General features: G+C 36.6%; 1 protein-coding gene and 1 long non-coding RNA gene across 5 annotated transcripts; one reads left to right on the top strand and one right to left on the bottom strand.

The window, feature by feature from the left end:
- Positions 1 to 1,282: 1,282 nt before the first annotated feature.
- LOC129938498 (LIM and senescent cell antigen-like-containing domain protein 1) lies at positions 1,283 to 16,442 on the bottom strand. Of its 4 annotated transcripts, none has more exons than XM_056046106.1 (8): positions 16,307 to 16,442; positions 15,960 to 16,149; positions 8,304 to 8,423; positions 7,941 to 8,246; positions 2,138 to 2,279; positions 1,959 to 2,075; positions 1,757 to 1,898; positions 1,283 to 1,695 (listed from the first exon to the last, which is right to left on the bottom strand). In XM_056046106.1, exons 2-8 carry the CDS (start codon positions 15,974 to 15,976, stop codon positions 1,499 to 1,501), a joined length of 1,041 nt encoding a protein of 346 aa, XP_055902081.1. In that variant the 5' UTR covers positions 15,977 to 16,149; positions 16,307 to 16,442; the 3' UTR covers positions 1,283 to 1,498. The 4 variants fall into 4 exon arrangements, with proteins under 4 accessions (XP_055902081.1, XP_055902080.1, XP_055902082.1 ...); XM_056046105.1 differs by having other exon boundaries at positions 15,960 to 16,211; positions 16,307 to 16,439; XM_056046107.1 differs by lacking the exon at positions 15,960 to 16,149 and having other exon boundaries at positions 16,307 to 16,439.
- On the top strand, positions 14,982 to 16,379 carry LOC129938499 (uncharacterized). The gene is made up of 2 exons (XR_008780470.1): positions 14,982 to 15,657; positions 15,772 to 16,379. It is a non-coding gene; the product is annotated as an uncharacterized LOC129938499 (long non-coding RNA).
- Positions 16,443 to 16,779: the final 337 nt, after the last annotated feature.

The raw sequence follows: 16,779 nt of genomic DNA, 5'->3' as shown, positions 1-16,779 counted from the left end.
TTAAGTTTTAAAATTATTATTTGGGTAGTTTTTCGATTTTGTGAGTTAATGCCATTTGTAAGTATGTAGTTCGCAGATGTTCTGCTGGTTATTGTTATATTAAAGACGGTTTACGTATGCAAGACCATTCATTTTAGTAGGCAAGTTGAAATTTCGTATATGTTTACGCATGAAATTGCTGTTGGTTATCTTTTTTTTGGTGTGTGGATCAAATCACAGTTTTTGTAATTTCATTAAAAGTTGTTTCTTCGTATTTAAGTGAAAGCTGGATGGGGCGAATATATTTTGTATTGGTTTAGTTAGAAATGCGTTGATTGATCGTCTCACAGCTTGATGACTTGTTGGTTTTTATTTTTTCATCGAATTAGACAAAAAAGTGTCATGTGTCTTATTCTAACAGAAATATTTGTTGGAGTTCTTTAAAAGTGTCACTTCTAGACTCCAATCCTAAGCTAATGTTTAAGTTACGACTGGACCTATAAAAAGTGTTTTTGCCAATCGAATCTTGGAAGAAAGAAGTCTCGTTTTTCACTTGTTCACATCAAAAGTATTTGTATGTGTTCTTCACTTGTGCATCCAGTGGAACAATAAAATAGTGTTCAAAAACTTAGCTTTATAAACTTACTAACTAGTATTTAGAAAGAACTTAGCAGTTTTTAACGTTAAGCCAAAGCAAAAGAGTAAGATCAAAATGGATTCGGTGAAAACTACTAGTGGACGTGTTTTCACAAAACAATTAGTGCACTCAAATTTTGTACTCTCGTGATGCACTAACTAACTACAAAAAATGGACACTCAGTATCAAAGTTCCTTTACGCATCTTTGGCAAAATTAATAAAGTCACAGCAATCCCCTCACTCTACTTTACATCAACATACTCGAAATCAAAAACGTAAATCCTTAGTTTTCAATTTTTTAATTTTATTAGTTTAACTTTTATTTTCTTCTTAATATGTATTAAAAAACAAAAGTTATCAAAGATTTAATAAATTGTTTTTCATAAAAATGTATATTAATTATAAAAGGTTATGTAGTTAAATTTATCATGTGTAGATTGTAAGCTGCAAAATGCTTAATTTGTTGTTTAATTAAAACACTTGTTTAAAAATTGTACGACAAGACAAACAAAATTTAAAAAAAGAAAAGAACAAAAACTTATTCACTAACAAACAAAAAAGTGTGTTAGAGTTTTAAGAAAAATTATTACAACAACACTGAAGTATGTTAAAAAAAAGAAGAACATTGTTTTTAAAAAAATATACATGGATATATACCTACTGAAGAAAAATAAAATAAAGTTTATATATATAAAAAATATATAATTTTTCTTTTTTTTTTAATAATATTTAAGGGCACTTTCGAGAGGCACAACAGAGTTACACGTTTTCTGTAAGTTATAGTTTTTTGTTTAGACTTGAGTATAAGTTAAAAAAAATAAAAAAAGAAAACAAAAATAACAACAATCGTCTAAAGCTGAACAACAAAAAGAAAAAAGCTTTTAAATATTCTTTTTCATTGTCATTTCATGAGCATTGCGTAAACGACGACGTAGCTCATTGGGGAAACGTTCGTAGCACTTTTTGCAAACTGGTTTCTCATCGTATTCATAGAACTTGGATTTTTGTGTCATTTTCATGTCACAAACTGAACAAGCAAAATGATGAACGCACCAAGCTTTGTTTAAAGCTGTAAAAACTACAAAAACAAGAAAGTTAAATAAATTTTAAGGAATTTGAAAAATTTTAACAAAAATTACCATCTCCAGCAATAACTTGATTACAAACGAAACATAAATTGCCAAAAAGTTGATGGTAATGAGTTTCACAATAAGCCAGACCACGCTTCTCGTAATGACGATGCCCCAAGAAGGGTTTTTCACACTTGGCACATACGAAATGCTAAGAGAAACAAATGAATATTTTCACCTTTTCTTAAGGAACTGGAAAGAGCCGACTTACCTCAACATGCCAATGTTTACCCAAGGCAGTAACAACACGCTCTTCAATTGGACGACGACAAGCACCGCAAATGGGAATTCCCATTTTATCATGGCAACGAAGGCAATACAATTCGTTCTTTAAAAATTTGGTTGTTAGTTTATTTTTATAACACAAAATAGTGTTTCTTATTTATTTACCATATCGTTAGCTGCAAAACCAGGCCTACTTTTGACTTCTCTGGCAGTGTAATCCAATTCAACACCACAAGAGGTGCAATTAAAGTGATACCCATGGTATACCTCTCCTCGGAATCGTAGTGGCTCGTCGTCAATGAGGCCGCTGAAAAAAAAGAATCATAGTCATTTAATGCCACACCTTTATCAATGTACATCTCCAAGATCTCAAAACTCATTCATGAATCTTTAATTTCTTTTGAAATGGAACAAAAACAATAATCGTGAATATGAACCCAAGTAATAAAAAACAACCCGAAATTACAAACCTCGATGATCGTTTGTCGAGATGCTCCAACCAAAGTATTGGTCCCAGCACCTCGACAAGCGGACAGCGGGGTCATAATGCCAACATCACCATACAACCGCCAACTACAATTTTGACACAACCTACCTCAACAGTCGACAAAACTGTTACAAATAAAAATCTAACAAAAACTATTCAATGGAATAAAAATCACAATTCAACAACCACCAATCACACTCTTTCTTCTACAAGAAGAAAAAGTTCGTGTATTTAATTTAACCAAAATTACAAGGTTTTAAATACTCTTTATCTTTAATACCATTATTCCTTAGAACTATGTTGGCTATTTCAAGAACCTGCCAAATAATACGACATGCAAACAAGTCTTTTGATAAACAAAAACATTGCACACATTTCGACCGATAAACTCTGATATACTAACTATTGCTGTAGATATTGAGCTTCAAACTAAAATAACATACCACGGGTTATATATCCACCCTCACCAAACTTTCACTAAAACGACCTTGACAATATAATTAAACAAACCAATTCTCTCGTTATACTTGGAGGAGATATTATTGCTTGGAATACGCTCTAAACAAACAATAGAGGACAAACTTTCGAAGATTTTTTACTCAACTGTTTCCTAAAACCTCCTGGAAAACCTTAAACGCTCTTTACAATAGTGACCACTTCCCTATCCTCTCTTCCACAAACCTAGGCATTATACTCGTATCAACAATCCCTCCATAAATCCCCAAATTCAAAACAGACTTTGCAAATTGGGAATCATTTAGAAAAATTATCGATGAATATTTATCAGACAACCTCAACATTTAACACCAATAAAAAAGCTGCCTTAATTCAAAAGGCAATCAGAACTGCCGCTAACGCCTCAATACCCCAAAAAAAACTTCATCAAACAACACCTCCTCAAAACCGTATCTTCTATGGTGGAACCCTAATCTAACTTCACTGCGTAAAGATAAAATGAAAACACTGAAGGAATTTTAAAAATCCCCATCTAAAGCAAACCTAATTTCATATAAAAAAGCAAATGCTTAATCTAGAAGGGAACTTTAAGCGAGCAAAACAAAAAGTTTTACAAGCTTCACATCTAGCTACCAAACTTTGGCAAAACATCCGCTATCTTACCGGTAACCCCAACCCCTCAACGATACCATGTATCCAATCAACTGGTTCACTTATCACAGATTCGACACAAATATCTGTTTTTTTTTTACAAACCTGGTCCAATTATTCAAATGATAACATTTTTCATACAACTTTTAAATCAAAAAAAGATGAATTTCTCAACATTACCCCTTATGTAACAATTGAAAATATTTTTGCACAACCTATTGAAGAACCTATATCACTAATTGAGTTTAAAGCATCCTTAAACAAAACTAAAGGCAAAACTCCTGGTAGAGATAAAATTATGATTGCAATGCTGAAAAACTTACCATTTGATGTAAAATTGAGACTTATTAAACTATACAATAACAAACGAGTACTTTATACCGCTGTCATACCTCAAGCTTGGAAAACTGCAACACTTCTTTCCATACCGCAATCTAATAAAGATAGGAAATCAATTGATGGATATCGTCCCATATCCCTTATTTCCTGCTCTTCCAAAATTATGGAAAAAATCATAGCAAAACGACTGATGCGGTTCGCAGAAACAAGAAAACTTTTATCTACCAAGTTGCTTTTATGAGATAAAAAGGAAATTTCAGGTTCTTAGCAAAAAAAACCCTAAATAAGAGATCTGATATTAAATTCCATTTAAATTAATGAATCTTGTCTTCAATTCTGTTACATACAGAGACGTCTTTATCTATATATTCCAGAGTCTGATGAATCCGATTGGGAATTAGAGGATAATATTCCTCTATCCCAGATGATACCTCCCTCAAGTAGAAGTGCGAGAGCTGAAAAACCCCGATGGCGGAATGGGTTTTTGGAAAAAGGTGATCATGAAACCGCATTCACAGGTGATACGACAGCTTGGATACGCCAGTACAATTCTACAAGTACTTGTTTACAGACGAAATGTTCAAATATATAGAGCAAGAAACTATCCGATACTCCTGTGAAAAACGTCCCGAAAAGATTGCCCATATTACAGCAATGAACAGTTTGTTGGAATATGCATGTACATATCCATCGTACAGTTACCATCAACTAGGTTTTATTGGAATGAAAGCCTAGGTTACCCATAAATTAACTCTGTAATGGCATGTAACCGCTTCGAAGAAATAAAAAGATTCATACATTTCAACACCAACTCGACGCAAGTACCCAAAGGACAACCAGGACATGATCCCCTTCACAAAATAAGACCATTCTTGGACCAAACAAGGCAGAGACTCCTTAATGTCCCTAGAGAAGAGCATATGGCAGTAGATGAACAAATCATACCAACCAAAAGCAGATCATCTATGCGGCAATACAACCCAAAAAAACACACAAATGGAGATATACAAATTTTGTTCTCAGTGGTAGCTCTGGATTCAGCTACGACTTTGAACTTTATACTGGAGCCCAAGGAAATGTAGAGTTGGTAACCGATTTGCCAAAGATTAGTACATCCAGTGACGTTGTTGTCCGACTGGCGAGAACTATTCCCGACGGATTCAACTACAAATTATTCTTTGACAACTGGTACACGTCCTTAGCGCTGTTGACTTATCTTGCAAAGAAAGCGATTTTACCGCTAGGAACAATAAAAGCCAATCGGATTCCGGGATATAAAGTTCCTACCGAAAAGGAATTGAAAAAAAAAGGAAGAGGTGCAACTGTGGAAAAACTGGTGACAATTGATAACCTGGATATTTCTGTGGTAACATGGTTTGACAACAGAATTGTGAACCTTGCTTCGACATATGTCGGCAGCAAACCGTCTTCTGAAGTCCAAAGCTTCAACAAAAAAGAAAAGAGCTACCAAACTTTATCATGTCCAAAGGCTGTCATGGCATATAATCTGCATATGGGTGGAGTTGATCTGTTGGATGCTCTTCTTGACTACTATAGAATACAAATTAGATCAAAAAAATTTTACCACAGAATATTCTTCCACATGATCGACATGACAGCCGTGAATGCGTGGCTATTGTACAGACGAACGCTTGATGGTTGTGAGGCGTGGCTGCCACTAGCAGATTTTAAGTGCGCGGTAGCCGAAGATTTATGCCATGCCAGCAAACCAAGTACAACAAACAAACGTGGACAACCCTCTTATGTCATGGAGAATAATCTACATTTGAAGAAATTGAAGGGACCTGTTGCCATAATGCCATCGCAGGACGTTCGATTAGATCAATTAGATCACCTTCCTGTTTGGACCACAAGACAGCGGTGTAAGGTTCCAGACTGCCCTGGAAGATCTTATGTCGAGTGCCGAAAATGCAAAGTAAATCTTTGTTTGAATGAGAAAAGAAACTGTTTTACGATATTCCATACTACATAATTTTTTGAATAAGTAGTTGATTTAATTTATTGAAACATTTTTTGTTTCATTTCTGCTCAATGTGCCATATATGATCCAAACCGGAAATCGCAAAATTCTCCACTTTTTTCTCAAAAAAATCTAAATTCCTGAAACACGTGTTTTTTTAATTATAATTAACTATTACATATATTTTTTTCATGAAGAAAAAAAATCATGCAGTAAGGGGTTAACTCTCTCGAGCATTATCAGCAAAAAATCATGTTTCCATGCTTTCTCTCGATTTCGAAGAAGCCTTCAACAGAATTGGTTTGCATGTTGTACTAAAAAAACTAAAAATATGGGGTGTTGGCGAGAAGATATTTGACTATGTGAAGTCTTTCCTAACTAATAGAAATTTCTTTACCAGAGCTAATAATATTTACTCATCCACTCATTCCCAGCAAAATGGTATCCCCCAGGGATCCCGGTAGTTCTATTTACTATCGCCTTCGACGATATTTCGACTATAATAAATAATTATAAAATTTTAGATAGTTGTATTTATGCAGACGACATTTATATTTAAAGTAAAAGTAAGGATTAGAAAAATGTAAGAACCTTTTTGATAAAGTTGTTAATGATATTCTTAATTGATCGTTTTCTTCAGGAGCTAGACTTTCATGAAAAAAATGTAAAATGCTACATATCTGTAAAAAAATCCATTTTCAAAAAATTATCTTAAGTATAAATAATGTAAAAATTGAAAATGTAAATAGTATTAAGATCCTCAGAATTTATATTTATGGCAGTTCCCCAAAAACAACTCTAAGAATAATACAACCAAGCTACCACCAAGCAGTTAGAAGGAGCATCAACGCCTTTCCTACAACACCACTCAAAAATATTCCTGCGAAAACAGGTGTTCCCTCAGTTGAGCAACGTTTCCAACGAATCATCTCGAACTTAGTTGTAAAATTGGTCTTCTCCACAGATTTAGTAATCGATAAAGACATTCATCAAGCCATGAACCTTAAGTGCAAGAAAAGTATTCCATCTATTTTAAAAACAATCCTCGACAAAGCTCGAGAAATGGATATACCAACAAAAACTCTAAAAACTCAACTTTATCATATCCTTCATGGAATATAAAAGCCGATTCATTTGTATTGAGCCTTGTTCACTACAATTAAACAAATACAAGCAATGCAGTATACCAGTCACTGTTCTCAAGTATATCATCAGAACTTAAAACTAAAGGCTAGAAATTCATAGTCACTGATGGATCCAAATCAAAAGGTAATACATCGTTTGCAATCACATTTGAAGATGGCCAAATCCTCAATATTGGCATCCTCCCGGAATATGCTTCTATTTTCACCGCAGAAGCCTTTGCTATTCTGCAAGCATCGAAATCAATAAGGAATTGCAACGACAAGTTCGTAATATGCTCAGTCCTGAAAGCAGTTAAAAATCCAAAAAACGATTCAGATCTTATTTCCGCTATAAGGAACAAGATAATAATGAAGCCGAATAAAATAAAACTGATGTGGACTACAGGCCATTCTAATAAACGTGGAAACGAAGAAGCTGATAAAGTAGCAACCTCTACCAACAAATCACCAGTGCATAAATTCAATATATACACCAAAAAGGACCTGAAAACCCAAATATTGAACACCTTGAGAAGAAAACAAGAAGTCGAATAGATCCCCATAAAACCTACCCTTAATACCCTACAATAGTATCAAAACAAAAATCTCTAACTACATTCGCTTACTCAGCAACTCACAAACACCTTCTAAACAAAAACAATCCAACGATATGCTCCACCTGCAATACAACCATGAGTTTAACTCACCTCCTCGAAAACTGTCAATCATCGAAACCTGCTCTTCCATCAATCTTCAAAAATATATGACATTAAAAAACCCCACCAGCTCAAATATAGAAAATGTAAATAAATTTCATACAACCCTTAACTTAAATGTATACAAATTTAAATAACAAGTAGAGCCAATAGTCTTTGCAGCTAGGCTCTCTCTTGTAATTTTAATTTTAAATTTAAAAAAAAATCAACTTACTGGCATTTTTGGCAAACGTATTTTCCTGTTCCAACAGCCTTCTCCTTGGCATTACACTCGTGACATAAGGCACGATTTTGATTTCTTATAAATCCCGAATCAGCTAACTCTTTGGCACATAATTGACATCTAAAACACTGTGGATGCCAATTGGCAGACATCGCTTTGATTACACGTCCAATAACAAATTCCCCACATTTATTACAACAAGGAGCGAATAGAACTTGAAAATCATGTTCGCAATATTTGCGTCCTTCGAATTCGTAGAAGATTCCATCGATAAATGGACGGAAGCACTGAGCGCATCTATTTTGGAAACAATTTATTATTTATCTTAAATTCAAAAAAGAAGTGCGAACTTACACAAAACACTGAGTATGCCATAGTTCTCCATTGGAATTGACAATTTTCTCACGTGGTTCAAATCCCTCGGCGCAGCGAGCACACTGCATTGTATCCAGGGACATGGTAGCTGCCGTTGTGCTATAAGAAAATAAACACATAAATCAATTTAATTAGTTTTTGTGTTAATGGGTTAAGATTATTTATTATTGGTGATAGGTGTATTACACTTCAGCTTGTGAGTACATCATCTTGATTAGTGATTTATTTAAAATTAGAGACAAAAATAAAACTAAGCAAATGGCAATGCAGCTATATCCTTCGACAGTCTGTAAGAAATTAAATTTTCTTATCTAAAATATTTTCAGTGACATGAATCACACCTATAGCTGCTAACAGCGATTGGGATTTAGTTCAATTTTATCACATAATACTTCGGAAATGCGGTTTGCTCACATATTTTTTCGTTTGTTTGTTTTGGTGACTTACAACTGATAATAGCATATTGAAGCGGGTGTGTTGAACGATATGAGTTATGTGAGCAATCGGAAAGCAGTTAGTCTAACAAGCTATTGGAACAAACATGAGTGCTGTGTCGCGACGTGAGTTCATATTTAGAGCAAACAATACAAATATTTATACACGCCCAAGGGAAAAAACTATTTTAATTCGAAGGAGATATTCACATGGAAAAGGATGAAAGGTTCGTTGTAGTTTTTAAAGTACCTAAGACATTCAAAATCGTGCATCAAAATTCAAAATTAAAGATTAAATAAGTAACTCTTCGTCTCTTCCTTTACTTGGTATTTCTGTGACGTTTTTATATGAACTTCATCGAACTTTGGATAAAATAGAGCAGAAAATCAAAGAAATTACCAGAAAAGAAATTAAAATATTGTTTTAAAATCGAAGAAACTAGTTGCTTAAACTGTTTTCGCCAATATCTTTTTTATTTGAATTTGTTCATTGAATTTTTGATCATCTTCTTCTTAAGTTGGCGCTACAGTCCGGGCGGACTTGGGCCTCGAACAACATGCGTCTTCAGCCAGCTCGATCCCTAGCTGTTTTCAGTTTTACACGCCAAGTTGGTTGAGGTCTTCACCCACCTGCGTGTGCCACCTGAGTCGCGGTCTTCTAGACCTTCCGGTCTGGAGCGTTGATGTGAAGAATTTGTCGTTTTCTGTGTTAATAGCGGTGCCTAGGTAGACAAAGTCCTTAACTACCTCAAAGTAATAGCTGTCCAGTGTCCATGGTGACGTTTTGTCGAAGACGTCGTTGTTCAATGTCCTTTTTTAATGACAGCATATATTCGGTAGTACCCGAGGCATGATGGTTAGTGCGTTGGACTGTCATGCAAGGGGTCTTGGGTTCAATCCCTGCCTGTGCCACCTTAATTTAAAAAAAATTAATTTTCGCGGGTACTGCCTCTTGCGAGGAATTGACAAATCCTTCTCAAACTAGCCGTTCGGATTCGGCCTAAAATTGTAGGTCCCTTCCATTCCTGACAACAGTACTCCCACACAGGAATGGTTGAGAGTTGTAAGTCACTAAGCCCTGGTTCACAACGGACTGTTGCGCTACCCCATTTGATTTGATTTAATATATTCGGTCATGCCCTCATTGACCACTAAACCCATCTTCTTCGCTTCCGTTGCAATGCTCAGAAACGCTCCACTGACATCACGCTTTGATCTTCCAATCATTGATATCATCTGCGTATCCGAGTTATTGGATGGACCTTTGGAAGATTGTGGTTCTAGTGTTGACAGTGCAATGCAAATGATGCATCGGTGAGATCTTTTTATAATTATCTCGGTCAGGACTAAGAGTTGAGGAAAGATCTAACACATCATCGTCATCAGATTGGCAACCAGTGTCTCCCCATAGGCGTCTTTGACAAGTCACTGAATCTATTTGGACAGCGAGCTTCTATCAACAATTGCCAACAAATTAAGTCCATCCTTCAAGATCTACCTCTCTAGGTCTTCTAAACTAGAGTTTGTAGATTCTTTGAAGGAGTGCTTTGAAGGAGTGCTTCTTGTCCATCCATGCTTTTGAATCTGACCATCGAATCTATGGGATGTGGCGTGGGCAGCAATTTACAAAATGTCAACTTTCTGAAAATGGTAGTAAAGACCAGGTTTCGCAAGCTACAACACCATGGTATTGACATAAGAGTCGAAGTATCTCAACATAGTGCGTAAGGAGATTAATCTGGAGGTCAAAATTTGGGACAAATTACCGAAGGCAGCACGAGCCTTACAAAATCTAACTTTAATGTTCATATCCGTAGTTTGTGCAATATTTCCTGAGGTAGTTTAAACTGTTCTTCAACCTGCGGCCCCTGTAGAATAATGCGCTCATGTGCGGAGCGGCTTGTGTGCATTTTTTTTGAATCTATCAACGGCAAAAAATGTTTGGGTTGGTTAACATCGTTCACATACGATTCACTACTTTAAAACCAGCTTTATGCCTCTTGAATATAGACTCGATTATTCTGACCTTAATAAGTTCTAGAATGATGATTGCCATTTTGGTCTAAGCCAACTCTTTTTGGTGACCTTTAACAGATATGAATTGAGACAAATTATTGTTTCTGTGTGCTGATTGTCCAGCACTGTATTTAAGGACACTGGCAGCATGCTTAAGGTAATTCTTTGTCGAATCTCCACTTTCGTGGAAATAGTTTTAACTCCGAGGTAGATTAAATTCTTAATAACTTCGTACTGCGATCAATAGTTGTGTTTTATCCAAATCGGTGAATTGATGTTTTTGTTTGTTGATAGCAGGTACTTGATCTTATTCTCGTTAACTTTAGGACAAATTGACTCTATAATATTATTTTGAGACTATCCAATGATTCCAAAAACTTGTACCCCTTTGTTGAAGATAGTGCCTTCCGCCTTGACGCCTGATCACCAAGTTGCGTGATTTCACTTTCCACTTGTGCGCGCCACCTGATTTGCGGTTTTCCTCTACTGCGCTGTCCTGTGTGTGGATTCGAAAACTTCCCGGCCGGAGCATTGGTTTCCATGCGCTCTGCATGAACCAGCCATCTTAGTCGTTGGACTTTCACCCTTCTTTCTAAGTCTGCGTCGCTGAACAACCCGTACAGCTCGTCGTTCCATCTTCTCCTCCACTGCCCTTCGATGCATACGGGACCGTAGATCACACGAAGAACTTTCTCTCAAAATGACCCATACGCTTTTGTCCATAGTCCATGCTTCTGCAAGGTATAGCAGGACGGGGATAATAAGGGTCTTATATAGTGACACTTTGCTCCTTCGAGAGAGGAATTTTCCACTCAATTGCTTTCTAAGCCCAAAGAAACAGCAGTTAGCAAGCGTTATTCTTCATTTGATCTCAGCGCTGGTGTTGTTTTCTGAGTTTATAGCGGAGCCTAGGGAGACGAAGTCCTTGACTACCTCAAAATTACGTCTGTCGATGGTGACGTTTTGAACAAGACGTCGATGTTGTAGGTCCTCTTCGCGACAGATAGTACTTTGTTTTGACCTCATCAACCGTTAAACTCATTTTTGCCGCCTCTACCTCAATACTCACAAAAGCCCTATTGACATCACGCTGAGTTCTTCCGATTATGTCCATTTCATCAGCGTATGCTAGTAATTGGACAGACTTTTGAAAGATAGTGCCTCTAGTGTTGACGTGTGAGCTTTGTACTATTCTTTCAAGTACGGTGTTAAGAAAATCACATGACAACGAAAGGTTCTGTTAAGTTGTTTCCTACCTTTATGGAGCAGCATGAATTCTCCATGGTCATCCTGCACAAACAGATGAGTTTGGTAGGGATGCCAAAACTAGACATGGCTTTATACAGCTTGTCCCTGTAGATGCTTTCATAAACGGCCTTGAAATCGATGAAGAGATGGTGGGTGTCGATTTGGTGTTCTTTGGTTTTTTCAGGATCTTTTTTGATCGACTGTGAACTTTCCTGATCTAAAACCACACTGATAAGTAACTATCAGGTTGTTGACAAAGGGCTTTAGACGTTCACATATTACGGCAGAGAAGATTTTGTAAGCCATGTTAAGGAGACTGATTCCGCTTTAATTGGTGCAGTTTAGAGGGTCTCTTTTTTTGAACAAACCTGCTTACTTTATTTATCTCCTTGTCCTATGGTTCTGTTTCCGTAAATATGTTAAGCTGTTCTCAACTTTTTCCAAGCTTTCGGGTATTATTCTCGACTCTTCGGCGCCATGTTTTTCTCTGGTACTCAGATCACAATTCAACTTTTACTTTCTCTTGCAGATAACGATGTCGATGGGAATTTGACCAGGGCTAGGATGGAGTTCCTGTTTGGATATCGTATTGGGCATAGGAAAATCCTTGGAACATTACAGAGATATATACCTACTAATCATCGTAGGACGTGGGCTTCTCTATCCATGTCTAAGCCCGATTATTCTTTAGCATTTTTATAGCAAGATAAATGTTTTTTACTGGGACCATGTGTGTGTTTGTAGGTAGGTAGGTAGAAATGATGATCTCAAGGCAACCTAGCCTGAGATCCAGTTAGCGCTGTAGTGCGCCGTTTTGATACCAAAAACTCGTTTGACTTGTGATAGAAAGGGAAAGATTTATAGAGAAGCTTCATGTCTTGCCTTGACCTGCATAGAAGATCGTTTGTACGGGTTTATTATAGGTGGGCCATATCTTCCAAGATATTATGCATTTGGGTAAATTGCTCCACCTTCGGTTTGATTCAGTTTGGTAGATAGAAAAGATTTTATCCTTCATAGTGCCAGGAGGAATGTTAACCATTTCCGCAAGTGAGCTATGAAGGGCCGACCCTTGCCTGGCTAGCTCGTCAACCCGTTCATTTCCCACGATACCACTATGGGCCGGAACCCAGATCAGGGTGACACTGAGGTTAATATTCAGGCTCGCAAACTCATCGCGACATTGCTGAACCAATTTAGATGAGGATGTGGCCGAGGTAATGGCTTAGACAGCTGCCTGACTGTTTGTGAAGATAGCCACATTTCGGTTTTGGTTTGGGCTTTGTTTAAGTATCTTACATGCCTCCCTTATTGCAGTTCAGCCTGAAAAACGCTAGCAAAGTCAGGAACCCTTAATGATTTAGCTACATTTAGGGACTCAGAAAAGATCCCAGAACCAACTCCGCACTCCATCTCTGAGCCGTCAGTAAAGATGGTTGTGTTGAAACATATCGACACGATGTCATCCTCCCAATCTTTTCTGGATGGGAAAATAACCTTAAAACCCTTACTAAGGCTCAAAGTAGGAGTGCAGTAGTCAGTGTCTACCGAGATAATATCTGAGGGTATCAATTTCGTTGTTGTTGCTGTGACCATAAGGTTTTGACAACCAGCTGTTTGAGTCTCTCAGCCTAATAGCGCTGCAGGAAACTATGTATTTAATAAAAAGGTGGATTGGTAGAAGATCCAAAAGAACGTTTAAGGCGTCCGTTGGGCAAGTACGCATGGCCCTGTGGTGCCCACGCAAGCTGTTCTCCGAACCATCTTTTGCTTATCAATATTATAGGTTTTGCTAAGAGCAGGCCACCACACAATCGAACCATATGTTAAGATAGGGCGTACTGCGGCTGTGTGCGTCCATAAAATCATCTTCGACTGAAGTCCCCACTTTTTGCCGAAAGTTTAGCTGCAGGCGTAGAAGGCAACACAGGCCTTCTTAACCCGTACTTCGGGCTTAGTTTAGGGTCGAGTATAACTCCCAAATATTTTGCACTGGAAGACAATGATAGGATTTGACCGTTGAGTCGAGGTAGCGTGAAGGGCGGTACTTTAGTTTTGGTGGTAAAGAGCAACAGTTCAGTTTTACTTTGGTTAACTCCTAGTCCACTAGTGGCCCAGTTGCTAACTTTCTTCAAAGCTGACTCCGTGAATTCACTAATCACAGAGGTGTACTTTCCTGACACCAATAGCACCAAATCATCCGCATAGGCTACCGCCTTCACTCCACATCTCTCTAATTTAACGAGAATTGTATCCATGACCAGAAGCCATAGAAGAGGCGAAAGAACACCACCCTGGGGTCTTCCCCTACTCACGTGTTTTGTTGCGATTGTATTGCCTAGAGTGGCTCGAATCTTCCTACCACTCAGCATGGAAATAATCCATTCTCGAATGAAGTCTTCTTCACCGAACATAACGAGCGATTCTTCTATGGATTCGGTAAAGACGTTGTTAAAAGCACCTTCTATGTCTAAGAAGGTGGCAAGAGTAAATTCTTTATAATGGATTGTTTGTTCTACAGTACGCACTACCTCATGGAGGGCAGTCTCCGTAGATTTGGCTTTAAGATAAGCATGCTGAGAGCTTTCGAGAGGTCGTGCAACTAGGATTTCTCTAATATGGTAATCAAGAATGAGCTCTAAGGTTTTAAGCACAAAAGATGTTAAGCTTATTGGTCTGAAATCCTTCGTGGATTCGTGATCTCACCTATCCACTTTCGGGATAAAAACTACTTTGACCTGTCTCCACGACATGGGCACATGTTTGAGAGGCAGGCATCCTTTGAAGATTTGTTCCAGCCATGGAGCTGCTACATCATGCAACTTTTGAAGCAGTATGCCATCCATGCCTATGGAGAAAAAGTATAGATGGCCCACAAAATATTTTCTCTGGTTATAACGGAATTGACTTGCTTCACATAAGCTACGTTTAGCTCTTGGTTTCAAGCGGTTCGGGGTTATCGCTCTCGCAACCCGGAAAGTGAGTCCAGAGGCTGTCCAGGTTCCATCAGGCTTTTTTAGAAATGAAGAACTACAATGTTCCTTCGATAAAACTTTGCTTAGCCTTGCGGAGTCCTTTATGTCTTCGATTGATTGACAGTTAAATGGTTTCATTACATTATTTGACGAAAAAAAAAACAAGAATAAAAGCTAGATATTACTTTTTTTTCACCTTACCTTATCTTATCTTTGCTCGAAAGATAACTCTATGTTTATAAACCGTTGAAGATGTAACAACTCGAGAAAGTGAATTTTTGTTTCTACTTAGAACACATATTATCCCGACCTTGCACATTTAAATCTCGGGCCTTTCTATTTTATCAAAAATCAAACGTTTTAATGAACCAATTTGCATTCGCAACTACCTACGATCTTAGGAGAGTAACCTTCTACTCCATTTCTTCATCCCACTATGGTTCTTGATAGCGCGCCGATGTTAGTTTAGCAAAATTCAAATATTTCCCATTCAATTTCAAAGAATCAATTTAAATATAAACATTACTCATTGATCTAATAAAAACTGACGTCATCACCGAAACAAAACCAAAACATCTGGCTACGAAGGCAGCAATTTTTTGTTAGGTAAGTTTATGACGATACCCCAAATCCATATTCCAAAGCCAAAACCAACATAAGGTAAGTAGTTTCAGTTTATGATTTAAAAATAGATATTTTTTGTTATATTTATTTAAACTCAAGCACGATAAAAAAAAGGAACTAATGTTAATACAATGTTTTCTTATTCCATAGAAAATGCATTAAAAATGTCGCTTGACTGACTGAAGACTATGAATGAATGTTACACGAATGAGTTGAAATTGATTACTTCTCGATTCTCTTAATCCAAACATTAATTAAGCAGTTAAACATTAATAATATTAGGAAGAATGATTTTGGATTAGAATGAGGTCAAAAGAAATGCAGATAATTATGCTTACTGGACGATGGGTGGCATAATTTCAATAATAAATTTATTGACACTTTCAACTTAAAATAAATTCCTCTTGAAGAATTCTTCACTGTAAATTATTGATGATGATGTGATACTTGCTAGAAGATGTCGACGAAGACACAACACACAACGAGTACGAGATACGACAACGACGACGACAACGACCAAGCCTCTCCCTAATTTGGATGAAGGCGGATAGAAATTCTGTTTAAGTTTTTTTCTTTCTTACGAAGTGGTTCTATTTTTTGAGAATTAAATTGATCAAGTGTAAGAATAGAATTATAAAACTTTTTTGTAATAATTTAATAAATTTTCACTGGATTTTTTATTTACCTTTAATTTAAAGAATTGTAATTAAAACATAAGTAATTTATGATTTAAAATAAAAATTAAAAACTAAATCGTTTTTGCCAAATGTTTCTCTATTTCTATTCGACGACGTCTAGTACTAGGCTAGGCTAAAAATGACAACCAAATGTCAAAATTTAATGGTGTGCTGTAGTTGTCATGTTGGTGATTTGGTTGGTGAAATGTAATAAGTGCTGCCAGTAATATTCAACTTATGTCCGACAATTTTCTTAATGGTGTACTTACATGTACAATGTATGTGCAGTTTTTAAATATAGTTGGGTAAGACGAAGCATTTGATCTACTTTCCTTTACCACAGTAGGAATTATCTCACGCGTTCTTATTTGATAATATACACGAATTAATAATAATTATCACAATTTTAGAGCGAAGAAACGTTTATTTTTATTTGAAATTAATTTTCAAAGTTTAATTTTTCACATTTCTTCTCGTTTTT

This window comes from Eupeodes corollae, chromosome 1 (genome assembly GCF_945859685.1).
Source record: "Eupeodes corollae chromosome 1, idEupCoro1.1, whole genome shotgun sequence".
In the NCBI taxonomy this organism is placed as follows: Eukaryota; Metazoa; Arthropoda; class Insecta; order Diptera; family Syrphidae; genus Eupeodes; species Eupeodes corollae.
The sequence above is the reverse complement of the archived record's forward strand: the minus strand, read 5'-3'. Positions and strand labels throughout refer to the sequence as shown.

What these genes read in the sequence shown, in the direction of transcription:
- LOC129938498 (XM_056046104.1), bottom strand. Translation starts at nt 8,533, where the DNA reads ATGATGTACTCACAAGCTGAAGT. An exon ending in TGGCATACTCAGTGTTTTGT is followed by an intron (nt 8,247 to 8,303) that starts GTAAGTTCGCAC and finishes TTTCCAAAATAG; the next exon opens with ATGCGCTCAGTGCTTCCGTC. An exon ending in TACGTTTGCCAAAAATGCCA is followed by an intron (nt 2,280 to 7,940) that starts GTAAGTTGATTT and finishes CTTTTTTTTCAG; the next exon opens with CGGCCTCATTGACGACGAGC.